General features: G+C 31.0%; 3 protein-coding genes across 3 annotated transcripts; all 3 read right to left on the bottom strand.

Moving 5' to 3' along the window:
• Window positions 1–4,996: 4,996 nt before the first annotated feature.
• On the bottom strand, window positions 4,997–6,718 carry LOC100168873 (synaptonemal complex protein 1-like). Its single transcript, XM_029485668.1, has 5 exons — window positions 6,375–6,718; window positions 6,122–6,303; window positions 5,751–6,045; window positions 5,431–5,646; window positions 4,997–5,371 (listed from the first exon to the last, which is right to left on the bottom strand). The coding sequence occupies exons 2-5, from the start codon at window positions 6,262–6,264 to the stop codon at window positions 5,051–5,053; spliced, it is 975 nt and encodes a 324-aa protein (XP_029341528.1). The 5' UTR covers window positions 6,265–6,303; window positions 6,375–6,718; the 3' UTR covers window positions 4,997–5,050.
• Window positions 6,719–6,726: 8 nt separating this feature from the next.
• LOC115033159 lies at window positions 6,727–9,818 on the bottom strand. Its single transcript, XM_029485251.1, has 3 exons — window positions 9,813–9,818; window positions 9,071–9,244; window positions 6,727–7,102 (listed from the first exon to the last, which is right to left on the bottom strand). The coding sequence occupies exons 1-3, from the start codon at window positions 9,816–9,818 to the stop codon at window positions 6,731–6,733; spliced, it is 552 nt and encodes a 183-aa protein (XP_029341111.1). The 3' UTR covers window positions 6,727–6,730.
• A 920-nt stretch (window positions 9,819–10,738) lies between these two features.
• LOC115033158 (cilia- and flagella-associated protein 57-like) lies at window positions 10,739–13,280 on the bottom strand. Its single transcript, XM_029485250.1, has 3 exons — window positions 12,737–13,280; window positions 12,315–12,519; window positions 10,739–11,266 (listed from the first exon to the last, which is right to left on the bottom strand). Exons 1-3 carry the CDS (start codon window positions 12,886–12,888, stop codon window positions 10,739–10,741), a joined length of 885 nt encoding a protein of 294 aa, XP_029341110.1. The 5' UTR covers window positions 12,889–13,280.
• Between the last annotated feature and the right edge of the window lie 1,252 nt (window positions 13,281–14,532).

Raw genomic sequence — 14,532 nt, 5'->3', positions numbered from 1 at the left:
GCGTCTTCAGTTCCCAAACCTAGCTTAACCATATTCATTACCTATTGGATACTAATTTATTTTTCTAAGTAGTAGGTTATAGTTAACCTAGATTTAACAATTTTTTCTAAAGCTTTTGAGAAATTGCTCAGCATGGATAACGGATATAAGTCTATAATTATGTATACATTATTTGTCTCCTGTTTTGAAAAGTGGCTTAATAAGTAATAACTGCTAGTTTCCATACTTCAAAGAAGATACATTTTTAGATTCTGAGTGGAACGATGAATGTATTGATTTTACAATGATGTGTGTTTTTTTATTTTTTTATTTATTTTTTTATTTTTGTGTCTGTCATCGCGGTTCGATTTTCTTCAACAGTATCTTGTTTGATGGGAAAGTGAATCTAGTTGGTGCATTCGGGAGGTCAAATAGTTTTCAAAAGCACCTTGAAAAAACAAAAGAAAAATTAAGGAAAACGGGAATTTTTACGCAGAAGCTGTTTTCAAGAAAATCGATTTTTATTTTTGGTGCAACTTTTAAACAAATTACCGTAGGTACATGCAATTTTGACTGAATGTCTGCATTAAAATTTTCTATACACCATAACATTTTCCAAATATTTTGACTTATTTTGAGCTGTTTACGGACATTTTCAGTTTCCATTTTTTTTAGTTTTTTTTTTTATAAATATCAATAAAATTGTATTTGTTGGTTAAAAAAGCTTGAAAATTTAATAGAATGTTCCTAGTTTATTGTTTCAAAGGCAAATGAAAAAAATTTAAAATCCATAGACACATTTTTGTTTTATAAGCATCTCAAGTTCAAATATTGACAAAATACTTAAAAATGACGAAAATTTGCAAATTATTTTGAGTTAGAAATTCATTAAAAATTTTCTTTTTAAATCTAAGATTTTTATCACAAAAAAAAATGTCAAGAGCCAACGGTAAACGTAAACGGTATCGTTGCGGGCTTTGAGATGTGTGCGCAGGTCACGCACCCCGAAATACCCTGTGCAGTTATACCTAATAGTTACAAACGGTAAAATCCTTTACATAAATCTGCAACAGCGTACTACGAAGTATGTTGTGACGGCAAAGGTCAGCACTCACGGTAAGGTAGAGACCTCCGTGATACTCGTCTCGGATACTTCAAATATAACAAACCGACCACCGATTTCACGGCAATAATTATAAGAATAACATTACAATACATTCGGATCACAATATTATATGCCAATTGCAATGGAAATTATAACAGTGGTACAGCTCGACCATAAACCAGAGAGGTTATACTACACATTAGATTATTACAATTCACTGCAAAAACCATACTGCAAAGTAACCTAATTATTTAAGTAGGTTTTATAATAGATAAATTCACTATAGTATCAAAACTAACAGCACACTATTGAAACTAGTGAACGACAATTTGCTATACCTATGTCGTACGTGTGTAAGACGGAGACAACAAATGCACGGGTAGCATCCTCTTGAGACATTTTGGGGATTGATAATTTGACAATTATAGTACCTAATTACTATAATAGATGTATTGAATATTTAATAATTAGGTAATAAAAATTTCCTGAGCATAATAATTATCAAGGAAGTGTGAAAACAGAGACAGCAAATGTATGGATAACGTCCTCATAAGAGGACGTTGCACCCGCATGTGTCTCTTCATCTTACAATTAATGTACAACATATCAAAGCATATGGCAAAACTAAGAAACGTAATTTTTACCACATAAAAAAAGAGAACTTTGGCTGTGCAATATCGTTTTTATTTTTTCGTTATTGGAACTTCAAAAAAAGTTATTTAAGTTTGAAAAACACAAATAATAATGGATTTTGAAATAATAAGAACTTTTTTCGTATAAGTGATATCAAAAAAATAAAAACGATATTTCACAGCCAAAGTTCTCCTTTATATGTGGTGAAAATTTCGTTTCTGAGTTATGACTGTAGCCTTCACGGTTCTTTCCCACGCCAAAACGTTTTTGTTATGCCGTACGTGTGTAAGACGGAAACAACATTAAACATATTATGCGGGTGCGACGTCCTCTTAACCTATTATTATAGAATATTATCTTTAATACCTACACAAAGTTTAGTTACTGAAAAAGAAATTCGATGTACATGATCGCCGTCAACATGAAATATTACCAACAAATCATGTACTCATAGACAAATTACAGTAAAAAAGAGTGGTTCCGATCCCAAAAAGAAGTTGGTATTACCACTGAAAATCATTAAATGGCTAAAAAATCCAAATGTTTTAAAATTATATGTTCCTTGAGTACCTAAATGCTAAAAAATCCAACAAATTCCAAAAATAATATTTTGAATAAATACATTACTAAAGAAAAATGAGAGTGATGTAAATGACAATGTAAACAGCGAGTGTATACAGCAATTTTAAATACACAATATAAACATTAAAATATATTGTTTGGTTTAAATATTTAACAATTTAGTTGACCTTGACACATGTGTAATTTTCTAAGCTACTACAACAGACAGCAGTACAGCTAGTGTGAAAAGATTTAGGATTAGTATAAGATCCGTTATTATAACAAAATATTAGTTAACTATAATTTTAAACAAATTCAAAATTGCACAATTACGTTGGTAATTACCAACTGAAATCAGTCCTTTATCCATATTAACTTTTATAAGCTTTTAGAATTAAATATATTATTCTCAATATATTATAACTTAAATGTTGTTCTTAACGTTGACGCGGCCCGCATAAGTAGCAAGTACAATGTACAAGCACTATAGCGACCAGTCTACCTTATCTCCAACCACCACTACGGGATGCAAGCAGCGCGACCGGGTTGACTCTCCCACCGAGCCGGTAATGGCAAGGCGGGACGGGGGGGGGGGGACTGTGTCGCGTGAGACGTACAACGGTCGGCGGAAAAGGCGATTTGAGTATCCACCATCGGACCGTCGGACCGATAGCATATCATCGTCCGACGTTAAACTCATCGTCCGAGCGGCGCGACATGTATTTATATATTTTGGTCGTAATAATATAATACATATTTAAAGTGACATTCATGAAGTGTTTGTGTTGTGTTTTTTCATCACCTCAATCTAAACCAGACACTTCGACCGGACCACGATCAATCACGATTCAATCATCGGGTCCGCGTCAACGTGTTGGCTTAATTTATAATCTATAGTGTTAACTAACTATGTTAATTATTGCGGCTTTCATTAAATTGTCGACCTTTGCATAATTATTACATTCCAACTGGTGTAAAAAATCAAAAATCCATCACTTATATCACTACAAAGGATTCTAGCGATTGGAAATAAATTGAAATTAACACATATTTATATCGAACCCACACAGAAACACTATTATTACCAACTACATTTATAATATTTACACAACATATTTCTCATAAGTATAGAATATTGTATACATGTAATTACCTATGTAATTCATTTTTTTTTCATATGTGAGTTAAAAAGTTAAAACTACCTAATTAAATAACTTATTAAGCAACAGTTCTAATTTTTCAAATTAATTATTATTTCATTCTATTTTTACACATAGGTAAACACAGCTTACTGTATAAGCAATATTAATTATGATAAAATAACGATTTTAGATGAAACATTTTACTTTGTACACATCAGTTTAATTTATACATTTACACACATGCACAACCATGTATAAACACATATAATATTATGAAATGTACATAATCATTAATTGACACACAAAACAATATTTTTTCAAGTCGTAAACATACGCATAGCAGGAAACCACGATTTCCGCAGACTCATGTTTTTCGGAAACACGGGTAGTTTTGGATTGTGTACAATATGTACAAACTTTAATGAGCGCTCCAAAAAACTGATGACACAGAACATTATACAAATTTAACGTTCGTGTGTGATTGTGTTGAATATTTTTCGGTCAATATAACCATATATATAATATATGGGTAGCATCATATGTTAAAAACATTTATACGCGAAATTAAACGCTCGACCATTTAATAGCTAATAATGTTTTATTAAAAAAATTAACGATGATACGCCATTATTATAGTTTTGGGAAATGGCACTATAGTCGGTATTGAATTTAAATGATTTCAGGCCTAGTAGGTAATTGTATAACATTATCGTTTATTCGTTTGCTTATTTTATTAAATAATAAGAAGACAAAAATATAATTTTGTTGTAATGAATGAGAAACAAAATAGAATTATTTAATAATTAATTGAGAATTCGGTCTAATACATTTTAACTCTTAAAATATACTATACATTCTATAAATAAATAATTATAGAATAATTTTAGTAGTCCAACAATTGATAGGTACTGTTAAATAAGTAGGTAATACTTACTATTTACTAATAAGTTACATCTCTTTTATTAATAACGAACAGGGCCGGCGGCAATGGGGGCTATGGTGGGTTAGGTTAGGTTAGGTTAGGTTAGGTTAGGACACTTCAAATGACACTCCATGTTCAAGTTTTTCGAAAGCAGCCTTAAACAATGCGTGAAATGGGTGCAATATTTCGGATCATGGTATACACTATACAGTATGTCCAGTAATACATAACCCAGTTAAGTGTTATCACAATATATTAAACTTGAACTACAAACTACCTATATCTACCTATATATGTCTAAGTACTGCTCAGTAGTGCACACCTTCTTTTATTTTTTCTTGATTCGAGCACTGATTCTGAATTACCAAACTATGATATTTTTCAGAAACTACATTATAATAAAGTATTATTTTGTCAATACTATTTAATAGATATCTCTCCTTTTTACAATTATATCATGAAAATTATGACACTGTGCTATCAAAATAACTATTTAATGCTCATAAAAACATATCTTGTTTGTTGATATGATACAACTAAAATTTTTTTTTTATTTTATAAATATTGTATTTAAATAACTCATCCACTAACCCATTTTATACATTTAATTTATTATTTTTAAATTAGTATTTCTGAAGTTTAAGAAAATTTAATTTCGTTTTCTTAATTGACGAAATACATTCAAAACATAATATAATTTACTTACACTTATTCAATTTGTTTGTTTCTTTTTCTTGTTAACTCGTCCACACGTTTTATCTTCGATAAATATTTGAAATTGCTGTACTTGTTTAAATAGAAATTAGCCTCCTTCCGTAGAATATTAATTTCGTTAATAAGATTCATGTTTTCTTCCATTGTAGAATAATAAAATTCGTTTTTCTTGCCAAATGCATTTAACGCATCTTTTAGATTACCAATACGATGTTTCAAAAAATTATCCTGCTTTAAAAATTCTTCTCTCGCATTCATTTCTTTTTCTTTGATCTCAAGCATCTCAGTTTTTCCTATGTATTTATTGAAAAAAACCTAAACAATATATGTACATGCATTTTATTTTTTAAACTCCAAATAACCATTTAACTTACAGATAATAATCTTTTGTTTTCAAATTCATTATGGTAATACTGAGAAGCCATACGTATGTCAATTTCCATTTGTTTGATTTTATTTTTCAATTCTTCTAAGCTTTGTCTTTTTTTACTTAGTTCATTTTTGGTGTCATTTTTTCTTTTTATTAATTCATCATAAAATATATCTAAACGCTTCAATTCATTAATATCAACTTCGAGTTTAATGTCTATCTGCATATAAATATATATATAAATAATAATATTGTATTTTGAATAGTTGACTATTACTTAAAAATGACAACAATTATAATATAGGTTAATTCATTTTTAGTTACTTGATCATTCGAATTTTTTATATTTTGTATTTCTAACTCTAATGGTTCGGTGGTTTCTTCTAATTCAATTATATCTTCTTTAAGCATATTTAAATCTTTTACAAATTGTGACATTTGTTGCTTAACATCTACAATTTGGGAATCTTTTTGCGGTATAATGTCCTTGGATTGTTTCAGTAATCTGGTCAAAACAAAAATTCTATTCTTTTTTTTAGCTTCCGCCAGTTTTAATTCTTCCATATCATTTTCAAGGAGAGCTACTGACTGCCTTAGTTCCTGGATACTTATAGTATACCTAAACAGTGTTTATAATTTATATACCTACAGTGTGCCTATACAATTATAAATTAACGCGTGCTAAAACTACATACAAGTTATATTTAATCTTGTCCACTGCTAAGGTACTCATAATTTTTGAATATAATTCATTCATACTATCCAGCTTTTCGGAGAATTTTTTTTTTATACTGACAACATTTTCATCTACATTGTTCTCAGTATCACCCACCAACATTTTAGTGATATTTTTTTCATTAATCAGTTTTTCCTTCGACTAAAAACAAATGCAATCATTATTTTTAATTTCTTGACATACACTATAGTAGTAAATCATATCATATATACAAGTAATATGTCTTCAATTTTTTCTCTAAGTTGCTTATCGTAGTTACTTTTTGCCTCCTGTAACTCTTGATCTAAAATATCTCGCTGAGCTTCTAAATTTCTAATTCAACCGTAGTAAATTATAAATTATAATATTATAGTGTAATAAATCATAAAAAAAAATACTTTTTTAATCCAGAAGTTAATATAAATCCCTCGTTTTCAAGAATTGAAAATTGTTTGTATTTGTATACTAATTCTTTATTATAATATGATTCTAAATTGACTATATTCTGCTCATTTGTTTCAATTAATTGATTTAACTCAACTTTCAGTTTTTTAATAATATTTTCTTGTTTTTTTTGTTCCTCCTTAAATCACTTATATATTAAAATTGTATTATTATTAATTTTCAATACAAAGGTCATTACTTCATTTTTTTTAATGGTTTCATAATATTGTGTTGTGTTTGCTTTGTTTATGTCTTTAATTTCCTGTTCTATTGATTTTATAATTGTATTTACATTAATTGTATTTTCTGTCTCTAATTTATTCACAGCTGTTTCAATTTTCTTGATATTTTCATGCAATTCATCGTACTTTGACAGGTTGACTAATATGTCATCAGTATATACAAGTGGTTTATCAATCTTTCTAGTCTTATTCGCTGTGTTTTTCACTTCCCATACACATATATTCGAATCTTCTGAACAAGAAACCAAAACTGAGCCGTCTGATCCCAAACACATCTTAACCAATAACCAATAGGTACATGTCGACAAATAAAACAATCCTTTAATCACATTTCAATAATAATAAAATTATCATAATACATAATATTTATTTATATTTATTACAACAGAACAAAATAATTTTATTATTTCATAAACAATGAAAGTTTAATGAAAAACTGTGCGAGTTTTTATGGATCACGTATTTTTCATGTAATTGTCTATTGTGACTTCAAAATATTTTTAATTAAAATTATTGTAATCTAGTATATTCGTTGTGGTAAGATGTAATTTAACTATTATCCGTTAAACTTAATTAAATATTTAATAATTTTTACTATACCAAAACAAGCACATTATTCAATTGTCACTTATTATATTTTGATAATTTTATTTTAGACTACTTGCCTTTAAGGGGGCTCCAGTCGATGAAAAAAATAATAACTTTTATACCAAAAAGGCAGACAAAACTGGAGGAATTTGGTTTGAAAGATTTTAATTTTGAAGACGGATTATGATTGATTAATAAGTTTACTAAATTTTATCAGAGGAGATTTTTTATATTCCAATTATTGTTAGTGGCATATTGAATATGTAAATTAATACAAAAATATCATATTTTTATTCATGGATATCACAGCTGAAAAAATAGATGCGACGATCAGAGTTTGGTGGCCATTTGACCATCGTTTGTACACATTTATAGGCTGTAGTGATAAAAATGCTGCATGTGCGTGCGATAGCCGACTTTGTCCCGTGGGTCCAAGTCCGCCGATCGACGACAATACCTGCCGGTACGACACACACGCACACGCGCTCCACTCTTTCGTCTCCATGGTCTGGGCCACGCCGACTAATAACGTGTATAGGGATATCGGCTGATTAATTTACATCTCCACATGCTCTCACTCTATCTCTCTACTCCCACTGTCTCTGTCATCCGTCGTCTTTTTCGTGTGTGTGTGCCACAGTGTGGCCGACTAAGCCGACGGACGACACTTTCTAACCATACGCCGCGCCGGTCCGAGCACAATGTTGGAGGAGTAGAGCACCGCGATCTCCGTAGCGCCAGCGGACGGCACCTAAGAGGAGCATGGTGGTAACGTGTCTGAATTTGTACATATCTATTTAACACCGTGGCCGGTATCCCTATAACTTAGGAGTTATATTATTGCCATATTGGTTGGTTTATGTTATTTTTACAATATTGGCTAAGTGTTTATTATTATTATTATGATGTGTGTGTTTTTTTTTCTTTATCTATCTCAGTCCGAGTTTTATGCCGATGGCATTCTCGGTGCCAACTTTAAATAATATACTTATATTTTTACTCGAACAGTGTGTCATGTTTCTTTATTATTATTATTATTGTTAGGATTTCCGCATTTCTGGTATTACAAAACATAAAAAATCTACGGCGCTCCGACCTTTTGGTGTTTCGGCTCGTGGTTGGACTCTCGGGTCATGAGCAATAAGACTCGAGTTGTCACATAGATATTCAAAATCGCCTCAACCGAAGCTTAGTAAACTTTGTTATCAATAAAAATCAGTTTTAAAAATTGAAATCCGTCAAACAAAATTCCTTTAGTTTTCTCTGGCTTTTTGGTCTAAAAACCACTTTTTTAAATTGAAAAAAGCTTATGTAATTTAATATCCTTGCCAATTATTTATACCTTCGCGTACGTAAGTTAATTATTGACGGCGATTATCAATGAGACCGACCTACCGGTATTATGTGGGCCAACTGTTATAATTTAGGACATATATAGAAAATATTGACCAAGAACGATTACAGATTAAACTCACACAAGTTCGTTTACTTAACAAGTTACAAGTAATTTTAATGTCATCCTGTTAAATTGCCTATATTAGTTTCCTTAAAACACAACCGACTGAATCCCCTTAATTTAAAAAAAAAATGATAATATTAAATTATTTGCCATTAGTAGTAATAGTATCCAAAGACAACTTTCATACCTAACATACCTTCTTGATGCTATGACTATGGATTTTGAATTCTTTGTATTCGATTTGAACTCCCATAGGTAATATTACGGTCAATATAACGCCATTTTCGGCTGCTATGAATAAAATCAAATTTGACTTAGAAATGGATACGGCATTCAATGGTGTTCCATAAAAGTTCACTTCACGTTTAACCTTAAATAAAACGATATTATGCATAATTAATAACACAATTTACTATTTAGACATCTAGTATAAGGTTATTTTAAATTATTATAACGCCACACTAGAATTTGTTGTAATTATTGATCATTAATGATTAAAAAAATAAATAATAGAAAGATTTGGTATTTGAATTTGAAGTGTTTCTGGGTCATTGGCGTCTCATTACCCACTGATTTTCGAGTTAACCTACCTTTTTGTAGAATTTAAAAAATAACACTATCTACGCTTCATTTGTGTCAATTATAAGAATATATTTTTAATTTGAAGCTTATTTTTTGTATATCAGTATTTTACATCATGTTATTTAAATTGAACCTAATTTACTAGTACAAAATGATACCAAAATTGAGTATACGGCAGTAACGTTGTTTTCATTTACAAAATTAACTACAAAATTGGGTAAAAGAAGAAAGGATTTTGGTTCAATGCAGTGCGTAAACCAAATATTTTTATGGGGATGGGTTATTTTAGAGCGTCATCTTCATAAACAATTCGTAAATAAAGTTGAAAACCTTTCGGTCATAGACTTCTTTCAAACTGCCATCCTTGGCAATGACGAATAATTGATTAACGTCTTGCCCAACTGCCAAATCTGTATAAGCCGCTCCCGAGTAGGGCGCAATGTGCGTGAGTACATTTCCGTTTTTTGTGTCGAATGTGCATATAGCACCAACGATGTCATAAGCGACTATGTTCAAGTCGTGTTTGCACCAGACCAACTTCTCAACCTGGCCAAAAATAAGTTTGCATCGTATAAATGGTTAGTATAACATAGGTTATAGGTACCTATACAGTTATTATTGGACTTTGGTACCTTCTAACTAAAAATGTTATTGATTATATTATTATATAAAAATGTTTTTGATTATATTATATAATATTGTATTTAAATACTTCACTGTAATACAGGAAAATAGAAAATTGTTTTACGATTTCAGTTTTATATTTTTTTTAATGTACAATAATTTACTGCTATTGATTACGCATTTTCAGGGGCGTACCCAGGAATTTTTTAAAGGGGGCTCTACATTTTTTCAACCATTAAAAAATATACAATCAGTGGTTTTCCCCTTAAGATTTTTAAATTCTGTCGATAAATGGTCCAGAAATGGGGGGTCAGGCCCGAACCCCTCCTGGGTACAACTCCACATAGTTTTATGGTATGTATTTGAATTTATTTTCTATCAGTTCAAAATAAAGCTTGATCAGATTTAAATCAATAAATATGAATTACAATTTTACCCAGAATAAATATACAAAATTATATTTCGAATTTTTTGGGCTAATTTTGAATTTTATACTTTTTGTTATTTTGAAATTTGTATGTAATGCCTTTTTAGAGCGTTAATAAATTTTATGAATTAAAAAAAAACAAGAATAGTAGGTACTTTTTATTTTTCAATTCTTCATTAAAACTGAAATCGAACACGTTCTTATAGATTTTTTAAGCCTTTTTAAAGGGTTTTATTTCTTTATTTTAAATGGTTTTTTATAATTTTTTATGTGGTTCAAAATTCGTACATTACATACTACATTACTCAATATTGAATAAATACATGTGATACTTACAGGTCCCAAGTGTCCGTGGCATGAAAAAAATTTTACGAACAATAGCGAGCAGTAGACGTCTATGGCGCCTGGTTTAGCCACGGCAAACTTGTGACCGGATTCGCTGAACGTGACTGCTGTGCAGTTCCTGATTGGAAAATTTTTTAACGGCACAAGATCGTCCATCTGAACCATCTGGAACTCCAAGTGGTCCGAAAACGCTGTTACGGAATATAGTCCGGTGGGGTGCATTGAAACGACGCACACCTGTTTTGAGTAGTGTTTAGACAGCAGCAACGTACACTGCACATAATCCCACACCTTGATGGTGAAATCCAATTTTCCGCATGTCATCAGTAACGGTTTCCACAAGCTTGTTGATAAGCTCTCCACGATGCCATGATGCATATCCACGCCGAGTGGTCCGGGTGTGGTGGGCAAATTCTGACAAACAGGAAAATACCAAACCCATGGTGAGAAATACGTACATGGAGCCACCAGTGTCATAAATAGGGGGGCTTAGTCCCCCTAAAATCACTCAAAGCCCCCTCAAAAAATAATGGTATACCATTCTTAAAAGTATGTACCTATAAATTATAATTTAAAAAAAAATGCGTTGAGGCTTGAGCCCCCCTAAATATTTTTCCTATTTGCGCCACTGGGAGCCACGCATGTAAAACAATAATAATATTAAATCTAAAGACCTTATGCTAGTTACACTATTGTATAATGTATATTGATTATATATTTATATCGTATAATACGCGTTATTAACTATGATTTATAGGACCTGTATGTTGATGAATTTATTTTTTGAAATTCTTAGACAATGCTTCTCTAACTAAAAATTCGTTTCAGTATAGTATACTATACAAATCTAAAAAACTAATTTTTATTTTGTAGTAAAAGTAGTCCTTAATAATTTCTCATTTGTTGATAGAAATATGACACAGGTTTATTGTATTTTTACTTACAGTTCATGATTTTTTTTTTAGGTTACTAAATAGACTTTTACATTGAGGAGTGATAAGATTTTCCCTTTATAGACCCTTTCTGTATTTGAATTGCCTCTAATAGATTCAACACATCCATTTTACCTTATCAACAAAACACATACTTAATTCGAACTTATTAAATATCTGTATGGATCATATTGATTTCGGAATTCGAGAAAAATTATTTTAATGTATCGTCAAATCAATTCATAAACAATATTAAACGTGGCAGTAATCGAAGTAATAAAAAAAATTTGCATTTCTAGATTTTGAATTTTATTCGAGTGCATATTATAAACAAAAGAAGAAAATATGGAAAATTACACGCCTGAATCAAAGAGTTTGAATGGTTTTATGACAAACCAAAAGGTACCATGTAATTTATAATTTTAGTAGCATCAAGATTTCGTCACTATAGATCCTACGCTAGACCTTACAAGTATCTCCCCGATAACGTAGACAGCATTAATAATGTATATTTAATTATATTGTCATACAGGCATTGCCGATACGTCATCGTTTTCATCCAGCTGAGACAGAAGTGCCTGGTACAGTTGAGGCCGTTTCGTGATGAACGTCAATATCTTGCCGTTGGGGCTAACACACGCGCTCTCTATGTAATGCATCGGTAACTCACCCTTTAAATCATCCTGCTGCAAGTAACGATACTCTTCCTTAATGAACACGTCGATTTTCTCGTATCTGCGAAAATTAAAATCAGCTCATCCAGTAAACGGTGGCTTAAAATTCAATGTCGGACTTTGAGGCTCCTTCATTAATGTAATCACCACATTTTAAATCCATAACTAACTTTTATAATATACTATATCATGAAATGCTTTCTTGCCTTCGTGTATGTGTGTGTGTGTGTGTGTGTGTGTGTGTGTGTGTGTGTGTGTGTGTGTGTGTGAATATCTACCTCCGTGCTTCATCCGTTTTCCCGAAATGATAGATGGTAGAGTCACCAACCAGTAGCACCAGACCAGATTCAAATGTGAAACAGCTCCGAATGATGTCGTTTCGCGATAAATTAGCGGGCTTCGTGGTTAAAGACAAATGGACCTCTGTCATTATCGTTGTCACGTCTATTTTACTGATCGCATTAACACGGTACAAAGCTTGCAACTCACCGTTCTTGAACAGAATGACGTTGCCGTCAGTGGTACCCGCCAAACATCTGTAGATCCACAAAATACATACAATTGATAAAAATCATAGTAAGTATGTACATGTGTAAGTAAACGCCCAGGTGGTCGGGTAACATCTAGTTTACCAGTGTGACTTTCATAATGTCAGAAATTAAATTATTTTTTTGTTTTTTTTACTACACGTTTACACTACACGGATAATTAAGGACTTTTTTAAACTTTTTATTTTTATTTCACATATTTAAACTTTTTTGTTGTTTCATAAATGTCGTTATCAGAGTTCTGGCCCAAAAAATTATCGAAAACTTTAAAATGCACAAACAATTTACAATTTTAAAATACTCATAGCTCGCTTTAAAATTAAAATATAATAAAAAGCCCATGAGGTTGTCTAAATAATATTCTTACCTTTAGGTTTTATAAAAGGTCAATTCACTCTAATTTTTAAGCTAACGGAGCTACACGTGCATCGCGTATAATTTGGTATGTTACGCACTTGTAAGACGGAGACAATACATACGGGTATCACGTCCTCTTAAAAACCAATAGATAAAAAAAGGGGCAATATCGAATATTGTTACTATAATGGTGTTATGGTATAGTTAAATTCATTGTTTTATATTATAGGCTTATAGGAAGTTATAGATATAGTCTCATAGTAACTTCATTAAAATATATCATGGTTTATGATGATTATCAATGGTATATTTGATAAGGATTAAATATTTAAATAAATATAGGTAACATTATTCCTATTTATATTTAGGAATTTAGTTAAAAAATAAAATAAGAACATTGTTGCTATTATTGTTATTTAATTCTGTTATGGTTTCCGCAAGCGCTTTTTCTATCACTAAGGGATACATTGGATGAAATATTTGAGAAACGTTGATCATTGATCAATATACATATTACATTCTGTTATTACTTATTAGTCATTACATTATATTATAATATATTATGTAGGTATGTATAGAAATAGAATAGAGTATATTTACAATAAATTATAGACATTAGACAGATAGTAGATACCTGTCTCCGCACAACCAACATACGCATGTAAAGTGTATACCATCAGCTTCGCGGAAACCATATTGCTGCCAGCCCGTCTCGGCTTTGGTCATCAACCGAAACAACTCTTTGCCTACGAAACAGCATATGGCAGTGTCAATCGGGTTCAACGCCATCTACGAAAACCCAAGTGATAATAATAATAATACGTTAGCTAGTTCAATAACGATAGGTAGTAATACGCGTTGTGTAGGTACTGCAAGTTGTAATCGATCATGTGCGGATGCGGTGAACCATATAGGTGAACAATTTTACACAAAACAAATTAACAGGATGTACATTTTTGTACTCATAACTTATAAGATAATAATATTTAATGTTTTCTTCAGAACTATTGGGGATTGATAGCTCATGCATTTTCAGGCTGCCGGGGGGTGGACCTTTAACGGGCCACTAGAAAAACAACATATAATTAATAATATAGGTACACAGCGTCCCCGTTACAGCGTATCACTTCCAATCGCCAATAATCAACTACAATAAATTATACATATAT

The sequence above is a fragment of the Acyrthosiphon pisum genome, chromosome X (assembly GCF_005508785.2).
Source record: "Acyrthosiphon pisum isolate AL4f chromosome X, pea_aphid_22Mar2018_4r6ur, whole genome shotgun sequence".
Lineage (NCBI taxonomy): Eukaryota > Metazoa > Arthropoda > Insecta > Hemiptera > Aphididae > Acyrthosiphon > Acyrthosiphon pisum.
Note: the sequence above shows the minus strand (reverse complement) of the source record. Positions and strands in the feature narration are given on the sequence as shown.

Bases quoted from the DNA above. Each gene is read 5' to 3' on its own strand.
- LOC100168873 (XM_029485668.1), bottom strand. From the start codon at position 6,264: ATGTTGGTGGGTGATACTGAGAACAATGTAGATGAAAATGTTGTCAGT. The intron at 6,046-6,121 runs GTATGTAGTTTT...AACACTGTTTAG, and splicing joins GACAAGATTAAATATAACTT to GTATACTATAAGTATCCAGG. The intron at 5,372-5,430 runs GTAAGTTAAATG...TATATTGTTTAG, and splicing joins AAAACAAAAGATTATTATCT to GTTTTTTTCAATAAATACAT.
- LOC115033159 (XM_029485251.1), bottom strand. The intron at 7,103-9,070 runs GTATGTTAGGTA...TTATTGGTTAAG, and splicing joins ATAGTCATAGCATCAAGAAG to ATGTGTTTGGGATCAGACGG.
- LOC115033158 (XM_029485250.1), bottom strand. From the start codon at position 12,888: ATGACAGAGGTCCATTTGTCTTTAACCACGAAGCCCGCTAATTTATCG. The intron at 12,520-12,736 runs GTAGATATTCAC...TAATTTTCGCAG, and splicing joins AAAACGGATGAAGCACGGAG to ATACGAGAAAATCGACGTGT. The intron at 11,267-12,314 runs GTATGACAATAT...CCTGTTTGTCAG, and splicing joins ATGACGTATCGGCAATGCCT to AATTTGCCCACCACACCCGG.